At 35.5% G+C, this 20,950-nt stretch overlaps 1 protein-coding gene across 18 annotated transcripts in view; it reads right to left on the reverse strand.

Moving 5' to 3' along the window:
- The window catches only part of sls (sallimus), a 277,774-nt gene that overhangs the window by 162,337 nt on the left and 94,487 nt on the right, over positions 1 to 20,950 (reverse strand). For all 18 annotated transcript variants that reach the window (XR_011899246.1, XR_011899249.1, XR_011899248.1 and 15 more), the window contains 28 exons: positions 20,129 to 20,387; positions 19,390 to 19,647; positions 18,808 to 18,951; positions 18,075 to 18,329; positions 17,311 to 17,454; positions 16,551 to 16,808; positions 16,151 to 16,294; positions 15,593 to 15,808; positions 14,941 to 15,117; positions 14,193 to 14,465; positions 13,479 to 13,768; positions 12,871 to 12,991; positions 12,101 to 12,288; positions 10,866 to 11,083; positions 10,173 to 10,431; positions 9,394 to 9,612; positions 8,950 to 9,144; positions 8,567 to 8,747; positions 7,524 to 7,882; positions 6,695 to 6,901; positions 5,852 to 6,107; positions 5,186 to 5,325; positions 4,380 to 4,641; positions 3,848 to 4,001; positions 3,170 to 3,303; positions 2,407 to 2,638; positions 1,799 to 1,973; positions 762 to 948 (listed from right to left, as the gene is read on the reverse strand). Coding sequence is in view for 14 of the 18 variants with exons in the window: in XM_072296789.1 (XP_072152890.1) it covers positions 762 to 948; positions 1,799 to 1,973; positions 2,407 to 2,638; positions 3,170 to 3,303; positions 3,848 to 4,001; positions 4,380 to 4,641; positions 5,186 to 5,325; positions 5,852 to 6,107; positions 6,695 to 6,901; positions 7,524 to 7,882; positions 8,567 to 8,747; positions 8,950 to 9,144; positions 9,394 to 9,612; positions 10,173 to 10,431; positions 10,866 to 11,083; positions 12,101 to 12,288; positions 12,871 to 12,991; positions 13,479 to 13,768; positions 14,193 to 14,465; positions 14,941 to 15,117; positions 15,593 to 15,808; positions 16,151 to 16,294; positions 16,551 to 16,808; positions 17,311 to 17,454; positions 18,075 to 18,329; positions 18,808 to 18,951; positions 19,390 to 19,647; positions 20,129 to 20,387 (5,905 nt within the window). In the remaining 4 variants the exon portion in view is untranslated. The remainder of the gene's footprint in view (positions 1 to 761; positions 949 to 1,798; positions 1,974 to 2,406; positions 2,639 to 3,169; positions 3,304 to 3,847; positions 4,002 to 4,379; positions 4,642 to 5,185; positions 5,326 to 5,851; positions 6,108 to 6,694; positions 6,902 to 7,523; positions 7,883 to 8,566; positions 8,748 to 8,949; positions 9,145 to 9,393; positions 9,613 to 10,172; positions 10,432 to 10,865; positions 11,084 to 12,100; positions 12,289 to 12,870; positions 12,992 to 13,478; positions 13,769 to 14,192; positions 14,466 to 14,940; positions 15,118 to 15,592; positions 15,809 to 16,150; positions 16,295 to 16,550; positions 16,809 to 17,310; positions 17,455 to 18,074; positions 18,330 to 18,807; positions 18,952 to 19,389; positions 19,648 to 20,128; positions 20,388 to 20,950) is intronic.

A 20,950-nucleotide genomic window follows, 5' to 3' on the forward strand; every position in this document is an offset into this window, starting at 1 on the left:
ATTGAAAACATCTACATTTTACTCAAACAGTACAATTCCCTCAACAGAAATTAAAAATCGAAACCATTGGATAATGGAATGCATATTGGGTAATATGTATGAGTGCCAAAGTGCATTTTGCTGAAACAGATCCTCAAAATAGCAAACATTGAGAGTGAAAATTTGGTGCTGCTACCGAGGTAACAAAAGTAGATATGATTTCTTAAAGTAAAATTTTCTGAGAAGTAAAGGAGACCATTGCAGAATATGATGATTTTGAAGATCTGTTCCATGGAAGTGATTAGGTACCTGATGCAATGTTAAGTATGCGTCTGGTGAGTATGCGTTTGTATGCGTATGCATGAAGAGTTGCGAAATCGAAAGATAAAATGCGCTACTGTCGATGCAGTGTGTGAAAATAAGAGATGGCAGCCAGAAAATGAGAAAGTGTAAATCTGAGATGATAGTGAAAATGTAAAATGTAACTGAAAAACTTATTCAAAAAAGCTGGAAAGAAAGATAAATTAAATCAATATGGTTCATTCACAGTTGAACTGGCAACTGCAGCTGCAGCAGTTGCAAATTTAATAAAAAAAATAAAATAAAGTGAAATGATAATGATAAAAAAAATAAAAGAGAGATGAGACATAATAGTTTAACACTGTGAAGAAACAGCTGAAAAGTAGAAACAATATTAATTAGAACAAAAGATGAAAATTGTAAGAACTAATTCTAAATGAAAACTTTATGACCAGAAAAAATAAAATTGGTTGACCACTCACGTCTAGGCGAGTTTTTGAGAACGCCACGGTAATCATTGGCGCGTGGTTTGACTGTAAGTTCGGTCTCAACGCGAGCTTCTCCAGCCGAATTTCGGGCAACAATTTCAACCTTTCCGTGATCATACTGACGTGTCTTGGGGATATCAAGATGCCACATGCCGTCATAGGTAAGCTTGTAACGCATTCCCTGTAAGCAAGAAAAGTAAGACCATTTTAGGTACAGATGATTTAGAGTTTGCATAAGATAAGCATTTCTCTTTATTAACAAAACCAAGATTCTCTCATTACATTTAAGATGAGGAAAGTCAAGGGTGGCGAGAATTTGCGAGTGGCAAACTTTTGGACTTTGCTGAAAAAAACATCCTTCAGAAATGCCATTGAAATAGACGTCCCTGTATTCCTTTTTCTCCACTTGTCTTTACAAGTCATGGAAAGATTTGAATGCAGCAAATGCGAAACCAAAGCGGTCTCTCAGGAGGCCTTTCATAAATTACTTCAAGCTGTTGTTACTAGGGATGGACGATTATCGAATTCGAATGCGATTATTTGAATATTCAAAACTTTTAGAATGTGATTATTGCGATTGTTCGAATCTTGCAATTTTGAATACTTTGGAAGCGAATATTGGCATATTTTCGATTATTGCCTCGATATTTGATTTTTTTGGAACCATGGAGCGTGGTACGGTTATTAATAGAGATAAAAAGACACTTTTAACTAAGTCGGTCATTCATTCCCAAGTGGAGTTGTGGACGAGTTTTAATTAATAACGAGATTGACGATAGGGATGGATGGTTATCGGATTCGAATGCGAATATTCGAATCTTGCGATTTCGAATACTTCGGAAGCGAATATTCGAATGTGATGCGATTATCTTGGTGCCAATAATTCGAATATCGAATATTCGATTACCTAAATATTCGACCATCCCTAGTTGTTACTGTAGTCATATTCTTATTCTATAGATTTTTAAAATCTTCCATGACATTACGCAGAATCCTCAATAGAATTATATAAGGTGAAATCTAACACTTACATTTACAATTGTATGACCGTTAATAACCCACATCACTCTTGGTCTTGGATAACCAGTAACACGGCAACAGAAGCGAGCTGGTTCTCCTTCATTGACAGTGCATGGTTCAGGTTTACTGGCGAAAACTGGTTTTGCTTTTGGTTTTTCTTCTTCGTCCGGTTTCTCTACCAAGCTCCTGAAATTATGAAAAGTTAATTAATACAAACTGAATAATCATGTACATTAGTGTACAGGAGTTGAAGGAGACATTCTGATTAATTCCCTTGATTAAAGAAGAACAAAAGCAGCAGGACTATTCAGTATTTAAGGATCCAACGAATCTCTAACAAATACAGTTTAAATAAAATTCAATACAGAAGAATATAGCCGTATAAGCCGTATAAATTAATAGCGTATAAACCATAGAGGAGCCTTCGTAGGGATAAATGAGTCCATACTGCAGCCTTGGGGTTTCTTCTCTTCTTGGAAAAAATTCTGAGGTTAAAATTATAGTTCTTTATCGAATGAATATTAAACCGTTCTTTGGAGTTGTCACTCTTGGTATTACATCACTTTATCCCTTCAGGGTGAAAAATAGGAAATGAATGATGGATGTAAAAAATTCTTACGTGGACCAAGCAGCTTCCAACTTTCTGATCTGCTCGATACTTTTCATTCCTTTGGGCAATTGGGAGTCATAGATGATTCCTGGTTTGCCGGTCGTCTTGATGATGGCTCTTGTTTCATCCATACCGTACAGATTAGTCGCTCGGCAAACATACTCTCCACTATCTTCAGGATATACCCAGCCGAAGTTCATAGCAACGTAGCCAAAATCGTATACAGGAGTGAACCGGTTCTCTGGAAAAAAGAAATTAAAGGTTGACAGTTAAAGAAAAAGAAAGGCATATAAAAATTTTGAGTTGAGTAACTATCAGCGGAAAAACTCATTGTTGTTTCGAGGTCTTAGATGAAAATGAACCCTGCTAAAAAACGCAGTCGGTATCCAGTAATCGATTCACATCATTATTAAGACAAGATGACATCAAGAATATTTCCCAAGTTCAGCTTAGATGGTAGCCTTTTTTCTATTACCAGCCAACGAAAGAGTCATTAAATCATACTCAGTCTTGCAGCGATATTATGAATGAAAAATACTTTGTTAGCATAGAGATTTTGACAGAACTGGCGAGTGGGAAAAAGTTGGGAAATTGAAGGTTATGACATTAAGCTTTTACTGTAGGTTCATTTTAAATAGACCACTCTGAATGAGTCTAAACAGTAAAAAACGACCATTACTCCTGGCTTGAAAATAAAGTAAAAATTAGAGGGTTAAACCTTAAGATTTTAGGCCTAGTGTTAATTTTTGACCTTCTAAAAGTACGTGCTTACTTTGTGGTAGGGGTTTGCCATTGAAGAACCATTCAACTTTCATGTTGGGGTCGCCTACAGGAGCAAGCTGACACTCAAAGAGGGTTGATTGCATTTCTACAAGATTTTCTTGGTTCTCAATCTGGGTTACAAACCTAAGTAAAAACAGAAACAAAATCGTCTGGAACTGGTAATGTTTATCAATACATGGAAAAGAAATGACAAAGTACTACTAATTACCACAATACTATATTATTATGCTATAAACTTGTTTCAATACTTCTGAATTTAAGATGCACAGAAACACCGTAAAAACCTTTCAAATCCTAAGATGTTCAGGCTGGGATGCCTAAAGCTTTCAAGGTTCATTAATGATCTGCTGATTAAGAGGCAAAAAAATTGGTACATTCACTATGTTCTACTTTGGGTCCATCATGATCTCTACAAGAATGTAAGACATTTCTAAGACTGAATAAATTAAGGCATCAACTGAGGCTATTCTGTGGTCGGTGCCTACTCACTATCCAGATAGTTTTCCGAAAAAAACTCTTATTTCTTACAAAGTCTCTTCATTTTGCATGTCATTTCCTACAAAGCAATTTTCCATGATCAGTTTCTGAGCTTAAATTTCACCCGCTCACTACTTCAATTTCATTGATCATGAATATGAAGGAAATAGAATTTGAATGAGATTCTTACCGAGGTGGCTGTTTCTTTTCTGGTTCATAAAGATCCTCCTCTGTCAGGAACACCTCTGATGTATATTGCATGATTGTTGCTTCCATAGCGATGACAGCATCTGATCTTTTCATTCCTTTGGGGATTTGGTTGCTCAATATGATCGTCGGAATTTCTGTGACCAATCGAAACTCATTATTACTTCATTTTATGAGATTCGCACATATTAATAGATTTCATGAGGAAACATTAGATGAAGTAATACAAGTTGAGTAAATTAGAGGAACACAGCGCTTACTAAATATATTTACTAACCCTTCAAAATCAATCAAAGCAGTATGAAAATTAGTGCAAACCCATTGGTATGAATTGTTTTTTAAATGTTTTTGGTATAATTCTTTAATTTTGGTCTTCGAACAGTTAAACCAGGGACTGTGAAATGAATAGAAAATAACAATAAATAAGTTGATTAATTGGTGCAGGATTCTTACTCGCCTCTAATTTTGATGAAATTCAATCGAACAATTTATGTGTGATAAAAAGAGAAACCTACTTTTGCAAGAAACAGTGGCTTTGGTGAAATCTTCCCCGAAGTTATTGTAGACTCTGCAAACGTACTCTCCGGAATCTTCTGGATACACATAAAGAATGTCAAGCGAAACGTATCCTAAATCAAAGACTGTCTTGTATCGATGACCTGAGGGGAGGAGTTTTCCATTACGGTACCATTCAATTTTCAGGTTTTGATCTTTCTTTGGCTCAACTCTGGTTTCAAATCGCACCGGTTCTGCCTCTCCAACACTTACAGATTGAATCTGAAATATGATGAAAGAGAAAATTAAGTAAAAAGGAAGAGATGGTGAAAATGCTACTACTTGTAACTCTGATTATTTCCATAGGAGTAAAAAATAATTTCAAAAAAAGTTGTGAGGGTGAAAAGACACTTTCAGCAAATTACGTTCAAAGTTATTGGCTGTCATTGCTGTGGAGCCACCTTCCTTTAGAAACAAGCATTTATGTTACTAAAAAAACAATATCTAGTCTTAGAATTTTGCAAAGTAACACTTGTACATGCACTGAATTCATGATGCACTTCTCTAAAAAAATGATGCCAACTTGCTAATACTGTTTTTCCACCTGGAACCTCATAATTTCTATGAATTTACCTTAACTTTAGTGAAAATTGTAAAATTTATTGTTATCATAACACTACAAAAGTAGCTGATATTTTAACATGAAAAATCAACATCACTATCTTAAGCTATCTTATGCCATCAAAATGCAGTTTTGAATTGAGATTCTGTACATTAGATGAGGAAGAGAAAGATCAAGTTGGAGGATGCGTTTGTGAAATATTACCTGAGAGAGGAATCGAGGTGGTTCCTCAATAACGACCTCTTCTGGTTGTACTTCGGGAAGCATACCTTGCTCAAGCTTCATCAGTTTGTCCATGCTCATTGCGTCTGGAAGTTGTGAATCCAGGACAATATCTTGTTTCGCTGTTAAAGAAAATTAATTTTCTGTCAATACCATTATTTGTTTTTCTTAAATATGTGCTACCCAATTTAAGGGCTGCGCTCAACTTGATTCTACTTGACTTGAATCGAAAGTCATTTTCAAAGATCAAGAACACTTAAACTCGGATTGCAAGAATGATGAGAAACTTTGATAATCATTTCAAACCAAAAAATTCAAGCTTGAACAGGCCAAGATATAATAGAGGCAATTTCTTACCCTGATAGCAAACCTTATTTTACAATACTGAAGGATATATTACTTTACGTGAAACAAGGGCTGGGCGGATTATTAAAAATAAATCCTGAAGAGATGATAAGAATTTGAAAGGAATGATTATAAAATCAAATGGGTTAAAGGAAATTAAAGTCTCTGTTTTGCAAATTATGCATGAGAAATAACATGTGTCACAAATCTCAAGAGAATTCTGAATAATACAAATAAGAAGAGAGAGAGAGAGGAAAGAAAAAAAGAATTTTAAAGTTAGTTAGGTAGTTCAAATTTCCTCACCTAAGCAGGTGAGTTTGGCCTTCGTGAATGCTGTACCCCACTTGTTTGTAGCCCTACAAAGGTACTCTCCGGAATCTCTGGCATAGCAGTAGTCCATGTCCAAAGAAATGAATCCAAATTCATTAATCATATGAACTCGAGAACCAGTTGCGAATGGACGCCCGTTGAAGAACCAGTCGATTCTCATGGTTGAGTCTTTGGTCGGTTCAACATAGCATTCAAAGTGAGCAGGATTACTTTCCTCAATTTCGATGTCCTGGGAGAAAACAAAATTTTCGGTACAAACAAATTCATTTTTCAATGTTTAACTAAAAAATGAATGGATACACAGAGATGATGTATTCCAATACAAGAAATAATACCATTTTTACTCAGTACTGGATGAAATAGAGACCATTTCTCACTCTGATAAGAAGGCTCACGCTACACTACTTAAATACAGATTAGTTCATGTTAAACGATGGCTGGAGGGGTTAAAAGATTTGATAATTTTGAGCAAATAAATTTAAATTTTGAGGGTTTCAAATTAAAATTGAAGGGATCAAACAATTGACGAAGTTTTATGAAATTCTGATGATTGATAATATTAGAGAGGAGATTATTCCCTAATTGACACGTTAAAGAGCAAATATAAAAACTAAAGTAAATTTTCCCAATCAAGGGTTTAAACTCATTATTATGAATGTAAATGGTCGGTGTTTTCATGGTGTTACTACTTTTTAACGGAGCTGTTCCGAAACCTATTAGGACACCCCTACATTAAGTACTGAGATTTTTATCTAAGATCATGAAGTGATCATCATCATTAGACAGTAAAACAATTTGATTCAGAAAACATTTTACCGAGATTTCTGTCATAAATCTTGGTGGAATAGCCTCTTCCTCCTCGGCTCTGAGTTCCTCTCTCCTGTGCAGAGATTCTTCGAGCTTCTGGATGTGCTCGGTTGCATTTAAGAATATGTTGGGGATCTGTGGTTCCAAGACAACCCCTTGTCTACCTCGGACTTGGAGTTTGCAAGATACAGTTGCTTCACCATGACTGTTAGTAGCCTGAAAAAAGGATTTAAGTTGAAGGAGCATCATATAGGAAATTTTACTTTACATAAAAAAACCTCACAATGAAAGTTTGAGCAGCTACATAGACTTAATAGTCATTGAAGTTGAGATTCACATCAAGTTATGGGATTTCCGCAGAATATATATGTGCCATCTGGCTGAGGATATTACAGAGAAAAAAAATTCTGCACGTTAAGAGGTTAATTCATAATTACGGAATTGAATGAATGACCAAAAGTTGTTGTCGTCAGCAAATATTCCATTCCATTGATTGAATACAGATGATAAAATCAGGGGTAGAAGATTTGACAAGCTAGAGACCGATACCTTCGCAATGCTGCAACATTTAACATCTACAGCTAGTTGGTGACATTTTTTAATTACAGACATCTGTGGTGACATACTTGGTGGGGAGCATGCACAATTTAATTTCCTAGCTTCAAGAACTTCTGAAAATCTCATTTGATACTTCTGATCTTTTACAAAAAATATTCTGAGATCTCAGCTGACTGACTTTAGGGCAAGAAAAATCACTTAAAAACCTGCGGTATTTAATAAAAACACAGCAGGATCAACTTTTTCTAATTTTGATTAAGCTTTGACAGGAACAACTTACTTTGCAAGTATAAAGCCCTGAGTCTCTAATATACACGCCAGAGACCTCAAGAATGACAAAACCAAAATCATTGATGGTCTTGATACGCGACCCAGCAGAGAGAGCTTTTCCATTGTGGAACCATTCAACTCGCATGCTGGAATCGTTGGCAGGCATGAGCCGACATTCAAAGTGTGCCAACGAATTCTCCGACAGGGCTAGATCTGACGGGGTGGTGATGAATTCTGGTGGTTTTCCTTGCTCATCTTCTTGCTCGATAGGGCCACGGACTTGTCCCAGGCCTTCCAATTGCGCAATTTTGTCAATGGTACCTTCCATTCCTTTCGGAAGTTGTGACTCCAGGATGATGCTTCTCTTGCCTGTGAAGGAATGAACCAAAATGATTGTAGTAAATGCATGATTAAAAAAGATTGGCGAAATATTACTAAATCTGGCTATCTTACGTCTTACCCAATGTACGTTTGAAAGTTCGAACTTCCGATGTATCTTTGTAAAGCTAGACATATTCTTCCTATGGACTTATTGGTGAAAAAAATGATTTAATGTTTCATATTCCCCCAATCTTTAAGGAATATGATATAACCTCACTTTATCCAAATCTTTCACTTTTATTAGGAGTCTAAAAGCATTGTTCCAAAGAAAGCAAAACTAATTGAACTTAAAAATCTATTTAAAGAAATATATTAGTAACTTTTCAGGGATTTTCAACAATGAGCTGAGTTTCCTTTTTTTATATATTTTTCAATAAAATAAAAAGTAACGTTTAAGTTTGATTCGAAACTCAGAGATCAAATTGTGAATTGTAGATTCTGTTTTTGGCTAAAAATCAATTTGGTTTCCTTTCAAAAGATTTTCCATCTGTAATTATTTATGCAAAACAGCTAGAAACTTTGAACTCAAAAAATTAAATTAATCCATGTCAAAAATGGCAAAGCATGTTATAGTGAAGGTCATTTACAGCACGGAATATTCTCAAGTGCCCATTGGCACACACTTCATGATGATAAAATTCATACAATTTTCATTTAACAAGGACATATTACCTTGTACTTTCATGTGAGATGTGGTGACAGCTTGGCCATGCTCGTTAGACGCTCGACAAGAGTATTCACCAGAATCTTCAGGGTAAACTGGAGAGATTTCTAAGATGACAAATCCAAAGTCGCAGAAAGTCCTGAATCGAGAACCAGTTTTTAAGGGATAACCATTCCAGAACCATTCAACCTGTGGGGAATAGATTCATAAACCTTTCAGAAAAAGAAACCTGCGATAAGATAGAAATACATTTTACTTAAAATAAATACAAAGCTACTAATTCAAGAGTTTTATTATTTTCTGAGTGTCTGGCATAACCAGAATATTTAATGTTCAATTGATGTTCCAAAATGGAAAAGGAAAAATTTAAGTATAAAAAAAGCATACATACCTTAAGTTTGGGATCATCTGTTGGTACGACTCTGGCCTCAAAGTGAGCGTTTTCACCTTCTCGCAAGTCGTCCACATTTGCCAATGGGATTGTGAACAATGGCGCCTGTTTCTGATCGATTCCAGTTCTCTCCACACGCGATGATACCATTGAGTCTTCCAGGGTCTGAATTTTCTCTAGACCTCCTTCCATGCCCTGTGACAACATACATTTATGTGATTAGACACCATTAAAAAAGAGTTTTTCTGAATGATGACTTGTGCATATGAGTGGGGTTAGAGCTAAGAAGAAATTCGAAATTTTATTGCACAGTAGGAGTCAATGTTAATGATACGTTGAACCCTAATTTCCACATTCATGATATTTTTTCTTAACTTTGTATTTTTGATAGAAAAATGTCAATGGTTAAAGTAGCATAAAAGTTCTTTACTTTTTCTCACTTACCTGAGGTAGTTGTGATTCCAAAATGAGGCTTGCCTTGGACAAACAGGTCATTTTTGCTTGCGTTGTGTCTGTTCCATAGTGATTGGTAGCTCTGCACTCATAGACACCGGAATTTTCTTCATAGCAGTAAAGGATATCCAGAATGACAATACCAAAATCATGGAAAGTTCTGTAGCGATGTCCATGGGGTAGTTTCTTGCCATTGTAAAACCACTCAACCTGGAGCAGAAAAAAAAAAAAAAAATTAAAATGAGCCGATTTTTTGGTTTACCTCATTAAGACAGACAAGGTTAAGGGACTTATTAGGTTAAGGAACGGCAGATTTTGATTATTCCGGTAATAGTAACTTTAACAATTTCTTTTTATTTGGATTCCTAAACTAGCCAGAATTCAATCATCAAAAAAATGAGAAATCGTATGAGTGTAAGAGATTCTGCGGTCTATACAGTTTGATATCATGCGGAAAATGACTGTAGGGCTCCTATAAAATAATCAACCTCAATTCTGAATTTCCGACTGTCACAGGAAAAATTTATTTTTTATTTTTCACTGACAACTTCGCATCTCGCAGCCAATTTCCCTGAAAATTTCAACTTCCAGTGCAACATTGGAAAATATTCATTTTTTTACTGGTATTTTTAGAAGATTCTGCCAAAAAGTTTTGATGCTTTCATGATACATTTGTGAATACAATTTTGAAATCAAAGTTAGTGAAATTGCTTTTTTTGGCAAATGCTACTGTACTTTTCAAAAGTAGAAGGAAAGGTTACTAAACTTACGGTGAGATTAGGATCATCTATTGGCGTAAGTCGGGCTTCGAAATGAGCACTTTGCCCTTCCTTCAATTGTGCGATATCCATGATATGCGAAGTGAACTTAGGTGGTTCTCCTCCGGTTGGTACTCCATCGGGGGTAAATTTGACACCTTGAGCCTCCAACTCACGAATGCGAGCCAAGGAATCAGGTTGCAAAGAGTCTAAGTAAACGCCTCCTTTGCCTTCACACTCAATGAAAGCACTTGTGGTATCCTCACCGTACCTGCAGGATTGTAAGAAAAGGGCAATAATGTAGACCACGCAGTTAAATATAAGTTGAACAGAAAGTTAAGAATAAAGCATTTAGTATTTTTGGGAAGTGAAGTTTAAAATTAGAATAGTTCAATACATTACTTTTGGTCTCAAATAGAAAAAGAGCATGCATGCATCATTTTAAAGGTAAATTCTCTATTTAAAGGGTTTATTCTGATCTTCAAAAGTTATTACAGTAAGGTAGAGGAGAAATGCGAACTGATTTGAGATTTCTAATACTGAATAAGCCATGCTCTTTTTATTCTGGTCAAAGTTTCACCAACAAAAAACATTTTCAAAAACCTTTGCTCTTCCTGGCTTTCTGCCTTGGTAGATTTATAATTTAATGGTGCAACTTGAGCAGAGTATTAACTCAACATTAAAATAGGTCATGAGAGGGCTTACTTGTTGCTTGCTTTGCAGACGTATTCTCCCGAGTCTTGACTTTGCACGTAGGAGATGTCCATGACAACGTAACCAAAGTCAGAAACTGTCTTGATACGGTTCTTGTGACGAAGAGGTTGACCGTTATGGAACCATTCCACCTTGAGGTCTGGGTCGTTGACGGGGATCAACGTGCATTCGAAATGAGCTGAGTCACCATCCTTGAGACCAGTAAGGGACTGAAAGGAACAAAATTAGTTCTTTTATTAGATGAAAATTATCATTTACGAGTACCCATAGAGGGTGTTGAAGACAAGTTTTTAGGTAAAAGAGAGGCATAATGTCACAAAGTCGAGCAAAACTACTATTTTGGCAACATGTCGAATGCATTGACTGCCTGAGTTTGACTGGGTTTGATGAAATATGAAGAAAAGGATGCCACTCTCCTCTTGTCATAAAAATGAATCTAGATACTTCCATTAGCATGAGGAAAATCGATAACTGACGAAACGAAAGTCAGCAACACAGGCGTAATTAACAAAAATAAAAATAAACATGACAAAGGTCATGCTAAGGCCGGCTAAGGGAAGGAAAAAACAATATAGGGTAATCATTTGACTGCTCTCTTGATGGAGATGTAAAGGGTCCTTATAGTCTCAGGGACAGATTTCTTGAAAAATGTATAAAATTAGTCAAATAAGTTTAACTACATTTCTAAAAAAAAGTAAGCAAAAAGTAAAATTAAGGTGTTGGTATCATCGTTTGGTTTCAGCAAAAAAAAAAAAAAAAAAAAAAAAAAAAATTGGAAAAGAAGAGAAGGGGATTTTACAGGAGCATAATTAGCAGGAGATGGACTTCATTAGATACAGAGAAAATAGTAGGAAATCAATGCTTGCACAGGAGTTTTCAATAATCCACAACAGACAGCACCAGGAAAGGGGAACCATTCAAGTCAGTTCCGGATCTCTTTTAACAAAAATAAGGAACAGGATTAGGTTTTATAGACAAATAGTGAGGAGGAAAGTATAAAGTATGGTGAATCTATTCTATTTAAAGAATAACTCAAAATGTGGATCACAAATTAATATACTCTTCTACTCGTCCATTCGCACGAGTAGGTTAAATTCGTAGAGCAAACACAGATGGATTAAGGCACACAGACTGATCATTTGGGTAAAAAAAAAGGGTTTTGAGGTATTTCAAAGTTAGTAGTACAATAACTTTACAAGGAAAAAATATGTAACAAGGAGTCTCACCTGAATTTGTGAGGTGAACTGAGGGGCTTGTCCCTTCAACTTCTCGCTGCAGTTGAGTTCAACATTGATTTCAGCTGTGCCCCATTTATTGGTTGCTTTACAGGTGTACGAGCCTGAGTCTTCAATCTTCACATCAAAGATTTCAAGCAGCACCATTCCAAATGCATGAACAGTGCGTATGCGGTGACCTAAGGCGAGCAAGGGATGATAAAGCACATTAAAATATGATAGCTTACAACTCAGATCTAGTCTGCCGCGCATAACGCACGTAAAATTCAACGTGTGTTTAAGCTCTGAGCAACTTATTCTAAACAAAGTGAATGAATGTAGATAAAATGAAAAAAAAAAAAAAAAAAAAAAAAATCAGCTTTCTCTATCTCTTTCATTCACCATATTTTACATACTAAAAATGCCTGAAAGACGTTTCCTTGAGTAGCAAAAAATACTAATTTTCACAATGTTTACTTCGTCTCATTTTTTTCTTTCTATTTTTAACATTTTTTTCCAACAGACTCAAATCAGAAAATGAGCAAGAACTTATGATGTGATAAAAAAGAAGAGCATTCACACTCAGAATAGCAGCTCGTTCTTTTTATTTTCTTTATTCTCATTTTCACAATGACAGAGTTTATTCGTAACTAAAAGCAGGTGGCTGCAATTGCACATTTTCCCCTCCCTTGCGAAGCTTTTTTTGGTATGTTTGATAATAGTAGGTCGGGGTACTGTTAAAAAAAGGTTGTCATTAAAAATAAAATTAAAAAATTCCTTACTTGCTTCAATCTGTTTGCCATCCTTGAACCATTCAACAACCATGGTTTGGTCACCAACTGGTGTCAAAGAAGCTGTGAAGTGGGCATTTTCACCTTCCCTAAGATTTGAAAGATGCTCAAACTGCACAAAAAAATTAAAAACAATTCCATATTATTGAAAAAAGATTTAAAGATCTTCATTGGATAGTAGTTAAATCTGATGAGGAGCTCACTGATTTTTCATGTTTCAGAGGTTTGTTTTCTTTCTTGTAAAAAATTAGGGAAACCCCAATAAAACTAATTTTCAGAAGGTGCAGATTCTGTTCCCTTGAAATTTTTTCCCCTTAAATTTGACATTTCTCCATACAGCATGCTTTTAAATCACTTATCATAATATTTGCGCACAACTTACAATTTTAATAAGGCAGTTTTCAATTAAAATAAAGTTTTGTTAACAGCATGATCTTCCAAAAGAAGTCAAGAAAAATTAACTATTAGGAGCTTGATCATTTCCTTTTCATTATGGAGGGAACCAGAAAATTCAGTAACCTGAAATTAAAACTAGGAAATTCAACTAAAAATACTTGATACTCGTAATTCCTTTTTTCTCACTAGGATATTGAACGCACCTGAGTTGTGAAGACAGGTGCATGTCCCTCTTCTTCGATCTCAAGGCGTTTCTCTTCTTTTTGCAACGATTCCTCAAGATGCTGGATGATCTCAAGACCAGCCTCTCCCTTAGGATGCTGGGTCTCTTCGATTAGGCTTGTTTTGGATGTGCAGTAGATTGTAGTTGAGGTGTACGCCTCACCCGCCAAGTTGGTTGCTTTACAAGTGTAGACTCCTTGATCACGTTCATAAACCTCTGTCAAGTCTAACGTTACAAAGCCGAAGTCACTCGTCATTTTGAAACGAGATCCTGGAAAAATTGAACGAGATTTGTTGGTTTTGATCATTTGGTAACAGCAATTAAGAGGATATTTTTAATTACCAATTGATGACAATATATTTGCTATAATTAAGAGCTTCACTGTAAATTCAATGTCTAAATATTATGATAAATTATTTCATTTTGGTTTTGAAGTATTAATTTGATCTCATAAAGACATTGAAAGGTAAGTAAAAAAGTTCAATTAACTCAAAATAAAAGAGAGAAAGAAATAGATCATTTGAAAAAATAAAGAAAAAGAGAGGAGCCAGTTACGACATCAAAAACATACTGACTTAATAGTTCCTGCAGATAACTTGCAATTATTGACAGTAAATGATTTTTTTGCTTCATACCAAAATATTTAAATTTCTCACCAACAAAGACACTTATTTAATGGTGTCAAATGACTTACCATGTTCTAGAACATTTCCATTGAGGAACCATTCAACTTTGAGGTTGGGGTCGTTCTTTGGCTCGACTGTGGCCTCCAAATGTAAGGCTTGGGTTTCACCCAGTCTAAACTCAGGCTCGAGAGGGGTAATGAAAACTGGTTTTGCAAAAGTTGTTTCTGGCGCTTCGCTCGGCCGCTGGTAACGAGAACCGATTGAGTCTTCAACTTCTTTCACGCGCTCTAACCCGGCTTCGCCTTGAGGATGTTGCGTGTCAAGATAAATATCTTTTTTGCCTGAAAAATTAGTAGCAACAACTATGAAAAAAGAAAACGAGTCACTTGGACAATTATCGCAAAAAAATAGGCTTTTGGTTGATTCAATTCTACATATTCGAAGGTATTTTTAATTATTTTTTTCCCTTATTCAATTGTCACCTTCCGGCCAAAAAATCACAAGCGCCATTTATGCTTTGGCACTATGTTTCTCAACTTCTCGAACTTGTCCAGTTTTTTTACTGAAAAAGTAAAGAGCAAAATCACTTTAAAATTTTACCGATTACTTTTTCCGCCATCAAGATTAATCCCTAAGATATTCATGAAAGTATGTGCAAAATCGTTAAAGAAAACATTAAAACAGTATTGAGATGGTCGCCTAAATAGCGTCTGAGTATAAACGACATTTGTGACCGTTTAACCGGAAGGTGTCGAAATATTAATGCTTGAAAGAGAATTCATACTAAGAAGAACAAAAAATTCGAGAGAAGCTTACTTGTGCATCTGAGAGACCCGGCAGTTGTTGCTTGGCCTTTGCTGTTGGTTGCTTTGACAGAATAAATACCAGAATCTTCTGCATAGACAGATGTTACATCCAAAGCGACATAACCGAAATCATAGGTGGTTTTGAATCTTGACCCGGTGGGCAGAGGTTGACCATTAAGGAACCATTCTGAAAGAATTTCATAATGGAAATATAGAGATGGAAAGATTTTGATGATAATTTTAGCATAGAATTTTTGCCACTTGATGCAGGAAAGAATAGTACGAGGCATAATCAAAAATTAGGCATTATTCAATAATGATAATAAAATATTCTTCCTGACACCATTTTCTATGAAAATATGAGGTACATAGAAAAGAAAACGCTTTACTGACAAAAAATTTTCTATAAACAAATAGCAATTGGCAGAAATGCAACCCAAATGTTGCTAGGTGACAAAAATAGGTTTCTGGGACAAAATTACTCTCTGAAAGACAGATCATCGAACAGAATGAGAAAATAGAAACGTTGTACATTGAGAACTTTGGGCTTCTTTACATCAAGGAACTAAAACTCATTTAATTTGAGTCAAACTACAAGGTCAGTGGAAAAAGTCCTTCACTAAAAAACTAATAAAAAAACAGAGATATGAAGTTCTTCTCACCAATATTCAAAGTTGGATCCTTTGATGGTTCAACACTACACTCAAAGTGAATGTTATCTCCTTCATTACACTCTACGTTGTTCAAGTGAGAAATGAAGACAGGGATTTCGAAGATGGGTTCGGGTGACTCTACTTTTGTTGGTTTTGGTTCTTCAAGAGCCTCAATCAGTGGCAGCGCATCTGGGTGAAGTGGTTTGGAAAGAAGCCAGTGGCGATCTAAAAATTAAATTACGGAACAAGTTAACAACCTTTGTAGAACCTTTGAAACGGTAAAGCATATTAGTTTAACATTAATTGCAGAATTATTCTTAAATTTTGAGAATCAATATCAGACATACATAAAACATGATTGAATTTAACAAAAACATTAATGCACACAAGACAGTTGAATTCTTTTTTAGAGCAAAACAAGAGTCACTGAAAATTGTTTAAAAATTCCTACATGGATTTTTGAGGGTGGTTTTTGATTTTCACATTTTTATTTTTTTCTTCACGTATTTCATTTTTTCCTTTTTCTTTTTAATACAAGACTGGAATAATTAATAGAAACATTCTCACCTTCAATTTTTAAAGTACAAGTAGAAACAGCTTCTCCCAAAAGATTTGTTGCTTTGCATGTGTAGATGGCAGAGTCATCTTCACGGAGGTTGTTAATTGAAAGAGTGACCAATCCAAAATCAAAAGTACTGCGAATTCGAGAACCTGAGGTGCACAAAAAGATTAAACACTAAGTCATAAAATATTCATTCAAGACAGTGGTATTTCTTAAAGTTACTGGGGGCTGGAAGTATCTTCAAAGATCTTCAATAAATCTTTTTAATTTTAAAATAAGTCAATTTATACAATATTAATCATTCACATGGACCCTAAATGTACTAAGTTGAAAAATTCTTCAAGGAAAAAATAGGGCTCAGCATAGTGAGGGACAAGATTGAAAAATATGTAACATCAGTCTTACCAGTTGTGAGAATAACACCATTTTTGAACCACTCAATACGCAGGTTAGGATCAGCGCGGGGCTCAACTTGAGCTTCCAAGTGGACATGCTGGCCTTCCACCAATTTTGCCTGATTTTCTAGATGAGTGGTAAATACTGGGGCTTGCTGCGGGCTCGTGTCAATGAACATTTCTGGAACGCGATTCATCTCAGCTTCTTTCAGTTGGATCTTCTGCCAAGCATCTTGTTGGATAGCATCAAGTTGGATGGATGATTTTGCTGAAAAAGCAAAAGCATTATGAAAATTCATCCGCACGAAAACAGTTCACAGGATACAACTGGGACGCTGACCGCATCATTTTCTCACCCCTTAGAACCAAACTCAGGAGTGAGAGAACGGTTGCAGCAACTGCATATTATCCTCACATCTTAACTAAGAAAGAAAAACCTTGGCTGTATAATTCCAAAATTATTTGAACATAGAAATCTAAAATAAAAAAAAAAAAATCGAAATAAAAAGTCGAATTGACATCTCAGTTTCTCTTTTTTTTCCGGTCGTGAGTTTGTAATCATCTCAAAGTTTCTTGGGTTTTTTGCCCGATTTCTTTTGTTTTTGATTTTTTATATTTTTCAACAACCTTTCCTTGATTAAGGTGTTATTTTCCTTTGTTTTTTGGCTGACTAAGTCAGTCTTCGTAATGATTTATGATTGATCATACTCTGAACTCCAATAAAGCTGGATTTTATAAAAATTTGAATGAGAAAAGAAGCCTAAACTTACATTTGATTTTCACAGCTGAAGAGCTGACTGCCTCTCCAGCTTTGTTAGTGGCTTTACACATGTAAACACCCGAGTCTTCTGCAACCGTCTTCGAAATATCCAAAGTGACAAACCCAAAGTCATGAGTCGAGTGGAATCTTGATCCTGAGCAAAATAGAAGTTCACATAAAAAAGCCGCAAACTTGCAACTGATGATGGTATAAACTCCTACTTCACTTTAATTTCACTAACATCAGTTTATCCAGGAGAAAGAAACAGAACATTTGAAAATTTCTATTGATTGAACATGTAGCGGTAAGGAATATCTGTGATTCAGTGATATTGATTTTATTAAGTAGATATATTTTCTACCAGGCAAGATAGAGGTGGAGCCATTTGACACAGTCTATGCTGATCTAAATCTAAATTGAAAAAAAAAAAAACCAAAACATTCATGAAGAGCGTTCACAGTTATAATAGAGCAAAAAAGATCCATGGTGAAGTTTAATGATGGTCACACTGCCAATTATGAAATATACAAGAATATTACAGCAATACATACATGTTTTATGCATAATAATACCTTAATTATTTGCTCTCACTTATCCAGTTAAATAGCTGTTCTTTCGTTTTCTTCATTCTTAATGCATATTACAAATGATTTTATGTCTTTTTAAGCAGTTCCTATTATCCAGTGGTGCCTGGCTTGCACTTCTGAGACTATTCATCAGATAATCGAGGTATCACCATAGTGTAAAAAATGGATGATTACTGCTGAAACTTACCCATTTTCAGTTCCTTTCCGTTGACATACCAATCGAATTTCAAGGAAGGATCACCAACTGGCACAACCCTACACTCAAAGTGTGCCGTTTCTCCTTCCCACAACTCTTGAGGTCCAGTCAATAGCTGAGTAAAGATTGGTTTCTCGAAGTGTCTCTCCGGTTCTTCTGGTCTAGGTGTGACTCGCCCTTGCTCAAGTTCTTGAATCTTCTTCATACCTTCTGGATGTTGCGTCTCTAATTGAATATCAGCTTTGGCTGCAAGCACATTGTACACATCACAAATTAAATTTTATTGAGAGAACAATAACTTCCAAACTCCATGATAACGTCATAACTGGAGTTTCTAGATACGCAGTCAACTTCCAATGATTTGTATCTCAGCTGCTTTGGACAAAATTTTCATAAAGTTAATCATTTATGTGGACTAGTCAAATTGCTGTACGATATATGTTAACACTTTACTACTAGCTTGACTTCGCAACTAGAATGGTGTCCACTTAATTCACTAAACCCACTTGACAAAAATTGCTTTGACACAGAAAAATAAAGCAGATCAGTGTGCTATAAAAAACATTTGGAAGCTTTGGGAAATTTGTATTCCAGCCAAGCTGGTTGCAGCAATACACCTTACGGCTTTAGTGCAGAAGCAAAAGAGAGGTTACGATGAGCGAGTTTTTACTTTTGTAGGAAGTAGTAGGGGATAAGATGCATTTAAAGAACTTTAAAAACTTACTCTTTATCTTCATGGAGGCTACTGTCACAGCCTCTCCAAGAGCATTGGAGGCTCTGCACATGTAAACACCCTCATCTTCATCTCTGACATGAGATATATCAATGGCAACATAACCAAAGTCTTCTGTTCTTGTGATTCGAGAGCCTGTGAAAGATAGAAAATAAAAATAAAGTACAAAGCTAGAGGGGAGGAAAAGCAGAACAATATGCAAAATGGGTAATATTCTTCCAGGCATTCTTCCTCTTTGCAAATCAAAGTCGGTTGCTTAAAGAGAGCGGTTTTGGGCCTACAACGGAAGGGAATGACCGTTTTTGAGTTATTAGGGTTCGACTAGATTCAGGGAAATCTACCCCCATTTTTTCTTGGACTTCCTTTTTTTTCTAACTGATTATCGAATTTCTAAACAAAGCAGTAATTATCAATAATTTTAAATATGTTCATAACTGATACATCATTAAAATGTGATTTTTTTTTGGTGCAGAAACATCAAATTTTAAGAAATGATACATTAGACAAAAGAAATTTGAGAGAGAACCAAGGGTGATCAACACATGTTCTACCTTGTTCATTAGAGGTGCTTACTTGTTTCAAGAGGCTTTTCGTTCCTATACCAGTCCACTTTCAGAGTTGAATCTCCGACTGGAATTAAACGGCATGAGAAGTGAGCAGTCTCTCCTTCGTTGATTGAATCTATGTTCTGAAGAGGTTGAGTGAACACTGGTCTCTGTATTGTGACAGGTTCGGGAACTTCTGGCTTTTGAGGCAAACCAGCCTCCTCCAATTGCCGGATTTTATCGAGTCCCTCTGGTCGCTGAGATTCTGTGATGATACTATCCTTGGCTGAAAGTAGAAAGACAAACTAACATAGAAAATTGATCAACAGTGTTCAAATCCAAAGAAGGCAAGATAGCAGAAAATGTGGCTACATACTTAAACTTTTTAAATGAGAGTAGTTATGCCACTAAAAATTACTTCCAAAACATCACTATAGAAAACTATCTGATTATATTTTCAAGCTAGGGGCATGCTGCTTTTAGCTTTGAATATTTTTCTTTCTTCAGGGTCCTGTCAACCTAGTTTTACTTGTTGAAGCACTATTCTGGATGAAAAAAAATAACAAGAAGAGGTAGCAATATAAGAAATTATACTGAAATACGAGCAAATAAAAAAGCATGTTGAGGGCTCAATGCAGACTGAGCAGGAGTTATTCGAGGAATATTATGAGCCTGGCTTTGGTTTGGTTAATATGTTTGTTTCAAACAAAATTGTAGAAAAAAGTCATCATTTGTTCATTAAAATGGCAAAGAGATAAAAAACAAACCTATGACTTTGAGTTCGATGGTGGACATGGTTTCTCCAAGGAGATTGAGAGCGCTAATGGTGTATTCGCCCGCATCCTCAGGGACACAATGGTCGATGTCGAGCGATACATAGCCGAAATCAAAAGTGATGTGGAATCGAGAGGCGGACGGAAGTGCTTCGCCTTCGTGGTAAAACATAATATGCAAGTTCGGATCATGCAAAGGCTCAATTTGGCATTCAAAGTGAGCGGTCTTGCCTTCGTACACCTCTGTTGTACCCTGTGCAAGCAAAGAGGAAGGTTAAAAAAGGACAAAAGAACAATCAATAAAATTTCAACAGTCTATTAATAGTCTATGTAAAACTATGATCAATTAAAAAATGTCAGGCTTTTACAATTCCTTAGGACTCAAAAATTTCTCTTGGCAAAATTTGAACATTGAATTAAAAATCTGATCAAAATCAATTTTAAACTTTTTGGCAAAATTGAAAAAAAAAAGGAATTTATGACCAGAGTAATTTTAAGTGCGGCGAATTTTATTTTCAGGCTTCATTATTCCACAAAAATTTCACAATTTATTCCACCTTGTTTTAAATTTTTTTATCCAAAAAATCATTGGAGCTTTTCTTGCTATCAAGTATCTACTAAACTACTAGAAAACATTTTTTTCCAAGATTTGGAGCATAGAAGTTTGCTGTATTTCTACATCTCCTTCTTGCGTAGAATTTGCGACTTGTTTTTTAGAATCGGTATAAATAACAAGGGCATACAGAAGAAAAATTAAATTTAAAGGGTAGTTTTTTACATTTTATTGACAGTATCAGTGTACCAAGAGGGAACCGT

This window comes from Bemisia tabaci, chromosome 2 (genome assembly GCF_918797505.1).
Source record: "Bemisia tabaci chromosome 2, PGI_BMITA_v3".
Taxonomy (NCBI): Eukaryota; Metazoa; Arthropoda; class Insecta; order Hemiptera; family Aleyrodidae; genus Bemisia; species Bemisia tabaci.